This window comes from Hemitrygon akajei, chromosome 19 (genome assembly GCF_048418815.1).
Source record: "Hemitrygon akajei chromosome 19, sHemAka1.3, whole genome shotgun sequence".
Lineage (NCBI taxonomy): Eukaryota > Metazoa > Chordata > Chondrichthyes > Myliobatiformes > Dasyatidae > Hemitrygon > Hemitrygon akajei.
Genome location: NC_133142.1, coordinates 49053591 through 49068551, shown reverse-complemented (window position 1 = coordinate 49068551; position 14961 = coordinate 49053591). Strand labels below are relative to the sequence as shown.

Here is a 14961-nt window from a genome sequence, read left to right as displayed (position 1 = left end):
ATTATTGGTCACTTGGACAAGTGTGATTTGATCAGAGCAAACCAGCTCATATTTACCTGTTGTTTTTTTTTAAAGTTACTGGTGATGGGTTCAGTAACTGCCTGGGTTGTTTTACAGGGACATTAGATTTTGAGCATATCGAAGAGCAAGCTGAAGGGATCTTTGGTGGAAGGCAAGTATTAATGTCTGATGTTTTAGAAACTATCAATAACTGTATCGTAGTTCTTGTTGACTGTTGCCCTTTCCAAATGAGAGCTGAACTTTAAGGGCATAAAGCCGCAAGAAATGAAGGGTGTATGTGGGTTGGAACTTGGCCATAGTCCATTTATAACGTGCTGAGTTCAGATTGTGGCACAGCATTAGTACATTTGATAGGAACACCAGGAAGCCATTCACTTGTCTGGTCATAGGCATGTGCCTGTCCCCTCTGTAGATTACAATTCCAGATATGACATTAAATGAATAAAGGTATGCTATCAGAAATCTCTATACCAGACCCATAGTAGTAGTGAGCACTAAATGGAATATCTGTGTGTACATGCACTCCCGTATGTATTTTTTTTCTGGGGGGGGGGGTCCAAACACTTGTCTTACTCTAGTTACATAAGTTTGATGTGGGAGGAGCATGTCAGCATTGAATGTGCTATCTTGAAGGCCTGATGTTAAACTGAGGAATAATCTGACCTCGCGTGAATGTTATAAAGAATGAACAGCTGTTCCTATACTTAAAAGTTTTTTAAAAAAATTCAGCATATCTTCTAAAATTTCAATGAACTTAGTATTCTGACAGAGTATGCTGACTAATCGTATCACAGATTGGTATGGAAATACCAATGCCCTTGAACAGAAAAGCCTATGAAAACCTAGTGCACATGGCCGAGTCCATCACGGGTGAAGCCCTCCCCACCACTCAGCATATCTATATGAAGTATAGATATGCCCTTCAGGTGCGAAGCTGAAGGGCAGGTCCTCCAGGGTAACAATCTCAGGATTGCTACCTGTGCCACGTGCGAGTGAGGCAAGGAACAGAAGGATTATACAGATTAATACATGGCTGAGAGGATGGTGCAGGAGGGAGGGCTTCAGGTTTTTAGATAATTGGGCTTTGTTCCAGGGAAGGTGGGATCTGTTCCGACGGAACGGTTTACATCTGAACTGGAGCGGTACTAACTTTCTTGCAGGAAAGTTTGCTAGTGCTGCTCGGGGGGGGGGGGTTTAAACTAAATTTGCAGGGGGCAGGGATCCAGAATGAGAGAGGATAGCGAGATGAAGAATAAAGGACAGGTGGGGACTACACGGTTCTGGAATATTAAGTTAGTAGAGAAAGGTGAGCCGGAACAAGTGATAAAGAGGACACATGTACAGAGGGATGGTCTGACGGAACATGGAGTTAAATGTGCAGAAAGAATAAGTAAATTTAGTAAGGACAACAAAATTCAAGGGGCGTATAACCCGATGGGAGTTCGGGGAGCTGGGTTAAGCACAATAGGCAGCAATTCAAACAGAGAGAGGAGAAAGGGGCTAAAAATTCTATATCTGAGTGCACGAAGTGTCAGAAATAAGGCGGATGAGCTTGAAGCCCAGGTGCGAATGGGTAACTATGATGTTGTTGGGATAACGGAGACATGGCTGCAGGGAGATCAGACCTGGGAAATGAATGTACAAGGGTATACGTGCTATTGTAGGGACAGAAATGTGGGCAGAGGGGGTGGGGTGGCCCTGTTGGTGAGGAATGAGATTCAGTCCTTTGCAAGGCGGGACATAGGATCAGGAGAAGTAGAGTCTGTGTGGATAGAACTGAGGAACAGTAAGGGCAAAAAGACCCTAATGGGTGTTGTCTACAGGCCCCCAAACAGTAGCATGGATATTGGGTGCAAGTTGAATAGGGAGTTAACATTGGCATGTGGCAAAGTTAATGTCGCAGTAGTTATGGGGGATTTCAACATGCAGGTGAACTGGGAGAATCAGGTTGGTGCTGGACCCCAGGATAGGGAGTTTGTAGAGCACCTACGGGATGCATTCTTGGAACAGCTTTTACGAGAGCCGACCAGGGACAAGGCTGTTCTGGATTTAGTGTTGTGTAATGAACAGGATTTGATAAGCGATCTTGAAGTAAAGGAGCCATTAGGAGGTAGTGACCATAATATGATAAATTTTTATCTGCAATTTGAGAAGGATAAGGGCAGATCGGAGGTGTCAGTGTTGCAGTTAAACAAAGGAGACTATGGAGCCATGAGGAAGGAGCTGGCCAAAGTTACATGGACGGATATCCTAGCAGAAAAGACAGTGGAACAGCAATGGCAGGTATTCTTGGGAATAATGCACAAGGTGCAAAATCAGTTCATCCCCCGGAGAAGGAAGGATTCAAAGGGGGGAAAGGGACCACAGTGGTTGACAAAGGAAGTCAGAGATTGCATAGCATTAAAAAAAAGGAAATATGGCAGAGCTAAGGTGAGTGGGAGGACAGATGATTGGGAAGTTTTTAAGGAACAACAGAACTTAACTAAAAAGGCAATACGGGGAGAAAAAATGAGGTACTAATGCAAGCTAGCCAGGAATATAAAGGAGGATAGCAAAAGCTTTCTTAGGTATGTGAAGAGAAAGAAGATAGTTAAGAGCAATGTTGGACCCTTGAAGAATGAATTGGGTGAAATTGTTATGGGAAACAGAGAAATGGCAGAAGAATTTAATAAGTACTTTAGATCTGTCTTCACTAGGGAAGATACAAGCAATCTCCCAGATGTATGGATGGGCCAAGGACATAGGGTAACAGAGGAAATGAAACAGATTGACATTAGGAAGGAAGCGGTGATGAGTTGACTGATGGGACTGAAGGCTAACAAATCCCCAGGTCCAGATGGTCTGCATCTTAGGGTATTAAAGGAGGTGGCTCTGGAAATTGCGGATGCATTGGTAATCATTTTCCAATGTTCCTTAGATTCAGGATCAGTTCCTGAGGATTGGAGAATGGCTAATGTTATCCCACTTTTTAAGAAAGGAGGGAGGGAGAAAACAGAGAACTATCGACCTGTCAGCCTGACATCAGTGGTGGGGAAGATGCTAGAGTCCATTATTAAAGATGAAATAGTAGCATATCTAGATAGCAGTGATAGGATTGGGCCGAGCCAGCATGGATTTACCAAGTGCAAATCATGTTTGACTAATCTATTGGAGTTTTTCGAGGATGTAACCAGGAAGTTGGACAAGGGAGATCCAGTGGGTGTAGTGTACCTCAATTTTCAGAAGGCATTTGATAAGGTCCCACAAAGGAGATTGGTGGGTAAAATCAGAGCTCATGGCATTGGGGGGGAAGATATTGACATGGATAGAAAACTGGTCGGCAGATAGAAAGCAAAGGGTAGCGGTGAATGGGTGTTTCTTGGAATGGCAGGTGGTGACTATTGGGGTGCCACAGGGCTTGGTATTGGGACCACAGCTGTTTACAATGTACATCAACGATTTCGATGAAGGCATTGAGAATAACATCAGCAAGTTTGTTGATGATACTAAGCTGGGTGGCAGTGTGACATGTGATGAGGATGTTAGGAGAATTCAGGGTGACTTGGATAGGCTGGGTGAGTGGGCAGATACTTGGCAGATGACGTTTAATGTGAATAAGTGTGAGGTTATCCACTTTGGGAGTAAGAACAGGAAGGCAGATTATTATCTGAACGGTATAGAGTCGGGTAAGGGAGAAATACAAAGAGATCTCGGAGTCCTTGTTCATCAGTCATTGAAGGTGAATGAGCAAGTGCAGCAGGCAGTGAAGAAGGTTAATGGAATGTTGGCCTTTATTACAAAGGGAATTGAGTACAAGAGCAAGGAAATCCTTTTGCATTTGTACAGGACCGTGGTGAGACTACACCTGGAGTATTGTGTACAGTTTTGGTCTCCAGGGTTAAGGAAGGACATCCTGGCTGTAGAGTAAGTGCAGTGTAGATTCACAAGGTTAATTCCTGGGATGTCTGGACTGTCTTTCGCAGAGAGGTTAAAGAGACTGGGCTTGTACACACTGGAATTAAGGAGATTGAGAGGGGATCTGATTGCAACATATAAGATTATTAAGGGATTGGACAAGATAGAGGCAGGAAATATGTTCCAGATGCTGGGAGAGTCCAGTACCAGAGGGCATGGTTTGAGAATAAGGGGTAGGTCATTTAGGACAGAGTTAAGGAAAAACTTCTTCTCCCAGAGAGTTGTGGGGGTCTGGAATGCACTGCCTCGGAAGGCAGTGGAGGCCAATTCTCTGGATGCTTTCAAGAAGGAGCTAGATAGGTATCTTATGGATAGGGGAATCAAGGGATATGGGGACAAGGCAGGAACCGGGTATTGATAGTAGTTGATCAGCCATGATCTCAGAATGGCGGTGCAGGCTGGAAGGGCCGAATGGTCTACTTCTGCGTCTATTGTCTATAAGTGCGGTTGCAGGAAGGCATGCATCATCATGGACCCCCACCATCCAGGCCATGCTCTCTTCTTGCTGCTCCTATCCGGAAGAAGGTACAGGAGCCTCAGGACTTGCACCATCAGGTTCAGGAACAGTTATTAACCCTCAGACCTCAGCCTCTTGAACTAGAGGAGATGACTGCAAAAAATTGAATCACCTGGTAATATATGTTGATATACTGCCTTTTTCCTCATAATCTTTAATTCCCTGTTTGGATAAAATCGATCTGTCTTAATTATATTTAACAAATGAGCCTCTCCTGCTTTCCTGGCAGAGAATTCCACAGATTCGGTACTCTCTGGGGAAAAATAAATTTCTACTCTTTATCCTAAATCTATTCCTCCAACTCTTGAGGCAATGTCCCCTAGGAGAGGGGAGATGGTCGGTAAAAAGAAGCTAAGAAAAGTTCGATGTCCAGAAGGAGGAGGAAGGCTGCAGACACTCAGAGCACAACCTCTAGTGTGCAGGTCCTGGATAGTGCCACATTGCACCCTTTAGGATGAATGGATGATGAAGTCCCAGCAAGCTAACAGCACCAGTCATCAGGATCGCTGATTAAATAGCTACTCCTGGTCAGCAGCAGATTATCCAGGGGTGATACGGAGCTCTGCTCCTCGAGCTGTAGTCACTGTTGTAGCATTGGAATCGTGGCAACAGAGTGAGGCATAGCAAGATCCCACAGGGTGTAGCGAGACTAGCCCCAGTGGATATTGAGTGACTGACATGGTAAATACAAATTTAGTGAACTGATGTCCTTTGCAAATGTCTTCCACTTTCTTCTTCACCAGAGCAGTGACTGCAGTACAAAAGCATTTATTAGCTCTAATGTATTTTTGCAATGCCTGAGAAAATCTATTATGCCATAGAAATGCAAGTTTTCTATCTGGCAATGAATACCATGTGTTATTTCTGTTTTTCTTTCAATGTAGTGATGAGAATACACCATTAGATCTGGATGATCATGGAGGAAGAACTTTTCTGCGGGTCCTGCTTCATCTCACAATGCACGACTATCCACCTTTGGTATCCGGAGCTCTCCATCTGCTGTTTAGACACTTTAGCCAGAGGCAAGAGGTCCTTCAAGCATTTAAGCAGGTATTTGAAGACTTTTGCAGATTGCTAATGTAAACACTGCCCAGTTTGCTGCTGGCTGCTGCTTCACGCAGGAATAAAGTGATGCTCTTTTAGTCTTTGAAATTCCTGTCATCTTTAAGGGATTGTAAGTGTATGACTGTTGCCATGTGTTTCCTGTTAATGGGAGATGTATTCTCCAATGTTAGATGCCTATTCAAAGAAGCATACTTTTATAAAACTGTTTTGAATGAACTCAATAACTGCAGAGGATTTGGCTGCAAAGCTACTTAAATTTTTAGTCCTGACTAAGGGTCTCAGCCTGAAACGTCGACAGTGCTTCTCCCTGTAGATGCTGTCTGCCCTGCTGTGTTCCATCAGCATTTTGTGTGTGTTGTTTAAATTTTTAGTTCCCCTCTTCTTGGAGGGGGAGTTGCAGTGGTGACTATAGTGGATCCTGTGTTTCAGCTTTTTGCGATGTGGGGCAATAATATGACTGACAAATGGAAACACTGAATATGGATAAGTCAAATAAAAAATATAAGGAGTATAACTTAATGTTGCCATCTCTGTGGTGCAAAACTCCCACTTCCATTTGCTCATAGGCTTGTGCTCCCCTGTCTGGAGAAAGACAAGCCACTGACAGTCAGGCTATCTTCATTACAAGATGTTCATGTTGTAGAGAGATACAGCATGGAAGCAGGCTGTTGACCATGCTAACAACCAACTACGTATTTTTATGTTAATACTGCCCTACCCCACGCTCCCATAAACTTACTCCTTCAACACCTTCAGATTCTACACCTCATCCGCTACTGGGTATCATTTTAGTGGCCAATTAACCTACCAACCAAATATCTTTGGGGTGTGGAAGAACCTGATGGAACCCCACACCATTCACAAGGAGAGCATGCGAACTCCACACAGGCAGCACGGGAGGTCAGTGTCGACGACAAGTTGTTGGAGCTGTGGTAGCAACACTACTAGCTGCAGCATTTTATCTTCCATCCCTTCTGCCCCGTCCCGCAAACATTTTAAGTAATATATACTGGTATTGCTTATAATCTAGCAGTGTGGTTATTAACATAGTTCTTGGCCTTAATTATCAAGCGTACATTTGCAGCCCCATTGTTTTGTTCTTGATTAGACTGAAACATAGTTACTTCGTGTGCTTATGCCAGGCAATGTTGTAATGGCATCAGAACCGGACTTTGAGGCAAATGGTCCTGGGTTCAAATCTGGCTGGCTGCTTTGTTGAGCATTGAGCTAGCAATTCGTCCTCGTAAAATACAGACAAATTCCAAGGAAACAGCGAAAAATGCAACTTTCCAGGTTTAGTCAAGTGTTGACAAGACCCTGGGAATGTAGACTCTGGCCCCTTTCACCGAGAGTGCAGCCTAGGGATTTCTTTTGTGAACAGTGTTGATGAGTAATAGAAAATATCTAGAGATTAATCCTAATGTGTTTTTCGATGGAATTCTGCTTTAGATCTTTCTCTATCAATTACCTCACTGCACTGTAATCGCTTTAAACCACTTTTTATAGTACATGCTGGTACTTGTGAACATTTTATTTCATATCATCTTAACTTCTAAGTTTTTATATAATTCATGATTTTTATAATCATTGAATGTCATGCCAACCCACCGCAGCAAATTCCTAATATATGTATATGTCAAATAAAGTTGATCCTTGAAAACAAAGTCCTGAGCAAGGAATCATTTGGTCAATCATTCTATGTCATGATAAAGCCTAAATCTGATCAAGTAATACGATTTAGCTTTGAAACAATCAGGAGTAGCTTTCTAGCAATTGCAACAGTCCTGTCATTTCTTCAAGTTTACTCTGCACTAGATTCACCTGTCCTGTCTGTTTCAGCTCGGTATCTCCTGGCATATCAGGAGAGTTAGGATAAGTGTGGCTTGAGAGTTTCAACTCTGATCGTATTGAATGGTGAAGCAGCTTCAAAGGGCTGAATGGTCTTCCTCTGAGATGGGTTAACTTGAATTTCCTGTTGCTCCCTTACCCTTGTTCCTTCACCAGGGGAGATCCTTGGACACTATCTGATTATGCTGCTCAGCTGCTTATTGCCCAAAGATTTAATGTTTCACAGAGCCTGCAACATCCATATCTAGCCGTACTTCTAATGGGAAAGTGGTCAGAAGCTGGCTTAAAGGGTCATCTGCTGTTCATGGCATATTGTAGATAAAGCAGAGGGAAAACGCGTATTGGATAAACTGTACTTTGTATGAAGTTTTGATCAGGCACTCTTAGAATAACAACTTGGGCCATCTCTTGGCTCCAGTTTTGATTCAGAAACTCGTGAGTAGCTCAATGTGCAGATGTGTGTCTGGTTTGGAAAGTCATTCTTGGCTTTGATGTTCTAACAGATGGACTCGTGGTTCTTCATGCAATCAAGCTGTTTTCTCAAGCCTTGAGCAATCATGTCAGGGATTCGCGGGAGTCCATAAGACGTAGGAACAGAATTAAGCTATTTGTCCCATCGAGTGTGCTCCACTTTTCAATCATGGCTGATTTATTTTCCCTCTCAACTCTACCCTCCTGCCTTCTTCCCTTAACCTTTGGCACCCTTTCTAATTAAGAACCCATCAACCTCCACTTTAGATATATCTAATGACTTGGTCTCCACAGCCTTCTGTGGCAATGAGTTCCACAGAATCGCCACCCTCTGGCTAAAGAAATCCCTCCTCATCTCTGTTGTAAAAGGACATCCTTGTAATTTGAGGCTGTGCCTCTGAGTGGTATCAGCCTGATCCTATTAAATGGAGCAGCACCTGGAGGGTCCGACTAGTTTCCTCTGAATGGCGTCCTCTGGTAGAACTTCCATCCCCCTGCTTCAGTTGATTTTGCCAACAGTTTTCACATCCAGAAATTTTACTTCATTGCATCTTGTACTTTGGAAAATGATTCAACTTTATTGAACTTTCCCATCTCCTGTCTCATTATGTCTGTCTTGTTCATCGTAAGCTCTTCCTTTATGCTTTAATGTTTTTAAGCATTAGTTATCTCAAGTATCTTTCCACTAGAAAATGAGTTCAAGAAGGCCCAGGTCTGAGTCCTAGCCATGGAGTCATAGACCACCACAGCATAGAAGCAGAATCCTCGGCCCATTCAGTTTGTGCTGAATCACTGAGTAGGGATATTACAACTTCTTACCTTCCCAGAGGCTCTAAGGACATGCTTTAACCTCGATGTCACAATTATAGGATAGAAATTGGGTTTAATTTTAAGGATGTATTATGTGGTTGAAGGAGTATTTTGAAGATAGCGTCTGTTACAAGTGGAGTCATCTTGCTGAAGTTCTGTTGTGATCGAAGTTTCGAGTCTGCCTAAGCCATTCCCTTCGAAAGATTATTGCTGTTCATTCAGTGTGGTCTGAATGCCTGCCTTTCAGGAGGGTGTCCATGACGACCAAATAGATCCTAACAGGGGAGTACTGAAAGATATGAGGTTAGATCTTACTGAGGTATATTTGTGGCGTCTGAGCATTTACCCTCGGCACTCTACACCTTAATGTTTACTTACAAATTAATAACAGGTCAACAAGCACTGTTCCAAGCAGAGTTCAATGTTATCCTTTAATTTCTGCATTGCAATCCAAAATATGTTCACTAGAGTTGGCTGGAAATGTGAGCTTGTTAAAGCACAGCTTACTTAGGGCAATGGAATCCAGTTGGTGCAGTGCTTCCTTTCTAAGGAAAGAGGTTAGTTGCTTTAACACTGCGAAGGCTTTTGTTTTTCTCCCTGCCCCTCCTTTTTGTTTCATCAGAGTGAATTCTTGGAAAAAGGACACCATTTGTCTTTCTCCTCCCCCACTCCCACAGATCCTCTGGAGTTTATGTTTGTGAATAATCACCATGTGGTGAAAAGATTGGACTCCACAGAGTGCAAGAACTTGCGGTATTATTAAACAGGTGACTTACTACATTCTGGGTTTCATTGTTTGATCCTTCAGGTCCAACTGCTTGTCACCAGCCAGGATGTGGAAAACTACAAGCAAATCAAGGCCGACCTGGACCAGCTGAGGCTGCTGGTAGAGAAGTCCGAGCTGTGGGTTTTCAAGGGCCATGCCCACAATGAGTCAATGGAAGGTGGTGACAGTGCAACAGGAGGAAATGAGCTGAAAAAGAAAAAAGATGTAAGATGTGTCCCATGATAGGAGAAGCAAACTTGTAGCTGCACTAGCAGCAGAAGTCACTCAACTGGGAGAATTATTGGACAAATAAAAGACTGCAGATGATCGAAATCTGAAATAAAAACTGAAAATGTTGGAAGCACCCATAGATCAGGCAGCATCTGTGAAAAGCGAAACAGAATTAATGTTCCAGGTTTATGACCTTTCATCTCAGCATTTTTCTGATGAAAGGTTATTGACCTGAGATTTTACCTCTACTTTACCCTCCGCAGATGCTTCCTGGCCTGTTGAGTATTTCCAGTATTTTGTTTTTGACCTAACTGGGCAATCATTGTTTGGGAATTGCTGATATCTATTACTTATAATTTTACAGCTACACTTTTTCCAAAAATAAGAGTATGTGAGTGTCATCACGAATGTGTCTGGGGGGGGCTCGGTTAAATGCACAAAGGGGCTAAGACAATTTAAAAAGATAGTAGACCTGGGAAAGAGAACAAGGTTCCTTTAGAACCTGCTTAACCCTTCTGATGTAGTGTTGATACAATTGAGAGGCAGTGTAATGCAAATACAAAACAAGTATTTGGAGGAGAGGATATATTTAAGGAGAATTATTCTATTCTGTTTACTAATCCAGGTTTTGCCCAATGATCTGATAGGTAACCCTATAAATACCAAAATGTTTAGTGTTATAGTCAGTGAGATATGGTATCTTCACATGACATTTCCCTTCATGTTGACAGGTGCGTCTTTCAATGGTAGAGATGAAAGTCATTAAGTCTATTTTATAAGATTATAAAATAATCTTAATTTTATAATCAAGCTTTTTCCTAAAACCTGATTTTTGTAAATTGCAGTGCCATCCTTTAAATTAAGAGAAAGTGTATCTGTTTGTTTGCTCTACACAGGGTGACTTTGCCAAGGGTCAGACTGCCATTTCTGATGCTGTGGTTACCATTGAAAGCACCAGCAGCAAGAATTATCGAGTTATTAAAGAGGTGAGGCGTCTGAATTTTGGTGTGCATGTTATCTTCGTTGCTTCTTCAAAGATGCCAATCTGTGTTTTGTCTGTTCCAGGTTCTCATCCGGCTGAGCAAGCTGTGTGTCCAAGAAGGCTCAACTGTGAGGAAAAGCCGCAAGCAGCAGCAGAGGTTACTGAGGAACATGGGGGCTCACACCGTCGTCCTGGATCTTCTGCAGATTCCCTACGAAAAGGTGCTGGCTGATTCTCTTAAGGTGCTATCATTGAACCTTATTTGCTTGTCGTTCTTGGGCTAAATTCCAGCAGACATGTGCCACCAGTTGAATTTTTCTGACAGAAGTGATGCTCTGGCTTGTTTATTGGGCCTCAACAGGAATTCTGTACCCGCTTCATGCGAATCATCGGAAGTGGCAGGAAATATCTTCTCCAATGGGTAACTGGTCTCTTGCTTTGTGAGGCCCCAGGAGCTGAGGATAATTGTGCCATGCATTAACAGATTTACATTTCAAAAATAAGTACCGTAGATTCCGGACTACAGAGCGCACCTGATTAAAAGCCACTGGCTCTAATTTTAGAAATAAAATCAATTTTTTAATTGTAAAGGCCGCACCGGATTTTAGGCCGCACTGGATTTTCGGCCGCACCGGATTTTCGGCCGCAGGTGTCCCACGTTGTAATATGAGATATTTACACAGAAAGATATTACACGTGAGGATTTTTTTAACTTTTAATTAAATCCATATGGTAACAAAAACAAATACATATTGCAAATGCTTTTTTTCAAACCATGCCCATACGCGGCTACTTTTAAATATACGTTGCGTATACTTCTTTACTGAACAACATTCCAATATCTCCTAACGACTGGTAAAAAATATATATATTGCAGCCTACCAGGAAAAGTTATTGATCACCTTTAACTTAAAAGCAGCGTTCGCTCAGATCCAAAGCCGCTCGCGTAATGCGCTCCCTCCCTCCGTCCCGTTTCATCGCAAACCGGCATTTTCCCACAAGACACCGCAAAACCGGGTGTGACGTCATAGCATCCCGCGATGTAGTACAGAAAACAAATATAGTTAAAACTCTTCTAACTTTAACTAGAAAATGAATTACTAAGCGAAAATATTATAAACTAAGTAACTGCCATAAGGCAGCACAATGCTTCGAGTGTTTTCCATGTTGATGAGGGTGAGTACAAATGACTGATTTACAATAATTTAATTGTGAAAGTGCGCTTGATTTATCGTACAATTTCATTGGACCTCTGTGAACTACTCATCAACTTTATTGGTCTACTGTTATGAGGCAAAATGTTTACGAGGCGGCATGAAAAAAAACCATGTATTAGCCGCTCTGGATTATAGGCCGCAAAGTTCAAAGCTGTTCAAAATGTGGGTAAAAAGTAGCGGCTTAAAATCCGGAATCTACGGTACATACAGTTTAGAGTAGTTTTTGATTTGATTCAGTTTATACTGAATGGGCAGTGGATTTTAATCTCTGTTTACAGTGAAAGTTGACAAAAGTTCCTGAATTGATGTGACGAATATTTTACACAATGAAGTATGATGCAGAATTTTCAGCCAGAAAATAGATGGAAGCAAATTTTATCATCCCATGCAGAAGATAATTAGATAAATACTTGAAATGAAAAATAGTGAAGTTGGAAATTAAATTGATCTAGAAAAAATGCTGGGAAAGGCTCTTTCAGACACATGGGCTCATCTGGTGTGTATTACTCTCTGGAATGAAAAAACAAGGAGCGATGTGAAAATCTTGCCAAGTGGCGATTGTCAGTCAAGCCCAGTCTCCCCAATTAATAATCTGCGCCCCTGAGTGCTGCAGGTTCACGGCAAGGCAGAGCAGTGCACGGAACCTGACTATGTTGGCTTATTGTCCTCCGCAGGCTGAAGATGTCAGAATGCAAGAGATCATGAAGCTGGCACACAAGTTCCTGCAGAATTTCTGTGCTGGCAACCCGCAGAACCAGGCTCTGCTGCACAAGCACATCAACCTTTTCCTTAATCCAGGGGTAAGTACAGCTTTTGGAACCCAGCTACCTTCCACCTCACACAGCAGGCATGCACGTCTCAGTCTGGTAGCTGATCACTTTAAGTTGGTGTGTTTTGAGAAGCTGGGGTGCTGGCTGTGTGTACACCGTATTTTTTTTTGTGTGAGTCTCTGTTTTACCTTTTAAAAAGGACCCAGGCAGCTGTCCGGTGTCTTCAGGTGACTTCACAGCTCTGAAAAAGTGGCAGCAGTGAACAAGCCAATCCAGATCAGAATCGGGTTTCTTATCAATGACATAGGTCATGAAACTTGCTGTTTTGTGGCCACAATACACTGCAAAATAGAAAATGATTATTAGTTGCAACAAGAAAAGTAAATAGTTTGAAAAAGAGAGCAAAATAGTGATAGTTTTCATGGAGTTAATGAACCATTCAGGAATCTGATGGAGGGGAAGAACCTGTTCCTGAAATGTTGAGTGTATGTTTTCAGGCTCCTGTACCTCCTACCTAGGGAGGGGTAACACCCCTGATGGGGAGGGGGGGCCTGCCATGCTCTTTTCAGGGCAGCTCGTCTGCCTTTGGTCCCCACCTGGCGCTCAGCTCTCACTTGTGGCTCCAAGTAGCTGTAATACACGCAGCGGCCACACCCCAGTAACCGTCTCGGCAGACGAGCCAAACCAGATGAAGGTGGCTGACGGGTCTTTGACCCTCGGTGAGGTAGGGATCTGCCTATCCCAGCGTGTGAAGTCTGGCCCTGGCAGATTGAGCAGAGGAGACTGATTAATGGTCCAACGGTCAAGAAGGCAGGCCAGCAGGTATTTGTGGAGCGCTAAGAGCACAACAAGACACTTAGATGTCATGGTCATCCACTGCAACCAGAGAGGTCTCCAGCTGTAACGGTTGTCCGTCCCACTGGATCAAGGTCTCTTCTGCCGAGAGGGTGGGATTGCTCCTGTGTAATCGCCGTTCCACTTAATTCCATCACACACAGGTTTCCGTTGTGCAATTCATTCCACAGATGAACTGCACAACAGCGTGCCTTCTTCGAATCTGAAGGACTACTATCACCTCCTACCTGATGGTACTACTGCGAAGATGGCATGTCTAGGGTGGTGAGGATCCTTATTAATAATGCCACCTTATTGAGATGTCCTTGCTGGTTGGGAGGCTTGTGCCCATGATGGAGAGGGCTGAGTCTGCAACATTGCAGCTGCTTTTTTTTTCAATCCTGTGCATTGGAGCCTACATATCGGGTGATGATGCACCCAATTAGAAAGCTCTCCAGAAAATATCTGAAGTAATTTGCTAATGTCTTTGGTGACATATCAAATCTCCTGAAACTCCAAATGAAGTATAGCTGTTGGCATGTCTTCTTGGTAATTGTATCAATACGTTGGCCTAGGAGATGTTCATGCCCAGTAGTTTGAAATTGCTCACCCTTTCCAGTGTTGACCCCTCTCTAAGGACTGGTCTGTATTCTTCCAAAGAACCTTCTTGAAGTACAAAATCGATTCTTTAGTCCAACTGATGTTGAGTGCAAGGTGGTTGTTGTGACACCACTCAACCAGCCAATCTTATTTCTGTCACCACCTCATTGCTATCTGAGATTTTGCAACAACAAAGCGGGTAACAGGAGCCAGAATTGGGAATGGTAAAAGAGAGAGGGGGGTGGTTTGTGAAATTCCTGTTAATTAGAGTGATCAATGTTCAATATTCCTGTTGGATTATGAAGTGTTGTTCCTTCAAACTGAGAATGGCCTCATCATGGTAGTTGAGGACACCATAGACTAACATGTTAGAAAAGGAAGTGGAATTAAAGTGTGCGGCTACAGAGAAATCCTATCTTTTGTAGCAGATGTGGAGAAGGTATTTGACGAAGTGGTCCTCTAATTTATGTCTAATCTCGCTGGTGTAGAAGGTGATGCACCGGGAGCAAGATATAGTAGATGGTCCCAATAGTCTTGCAGGTGAAATGTTGCCTCAGCTGGAAAGACTGTGGGGTCTTAATGGTGGTGAGGGAGGAGGCGATGGGCAGATGTAGGACTTGTCTCACTTGCAGGGATAAGTGCCAGGAAGGAGGTGAGTGCGGAGGGACGAATGGACAAGGGAGTCATGTAGAGAGCAATGAACAATCCCTGGAGGGATGAGTGGAGAAGGGAATCACGTTAAAAAGCAACTGTTGCCAAAAGCAAAGAGTAGAGGGTAGAGAAAGAAGTTCTTAGTGGTAGTAGTAGTAGGCCTCCATTAGTCTCAATAGACCATGGATTTGTGCCTTGGAAAGTTTCCAGGGCGCAAGCCTGGG

General features: G+C 43.1%; 1 protein-coding gene across 9 annotated transcripts in view; it reads left to right on the top strand.

The window, feature by feature from the left end:
- itpr1b (inositol 1,4,5-trisphosphate receptor, type 1b) overlaps positions 1-14961 on the top strand; it is a 532858-nt gene that overhangs the window by 214558 nt on the left and 303339 nt on the right. For all 9 annotated transcript variants that reach the window (XM_073072453.1, XM_073072460.1, XM_073072457.1 and 6 more), the window contains exons 25-30: positions 118-172; positions 5377-5542; positions 9495-9677; positions 10580-10669; positions 10749-10886; positions 12557-12682. In XM_073072453.1, coding sequence (XP_072928554.1) covers positions 118-172; positions 5377-5542; positions 9495-9677; positions 10580-10669; positions 10749-10886; positions 12557-12682 — 758 coding nt within the window. The remainder of the gene's footprint in view (positions 1-117; positions 173-5376; positions 5543-9494; positions 9678-10579; positions 10670-10748; positions 10887-12556; positions 12683-14961) is intronic.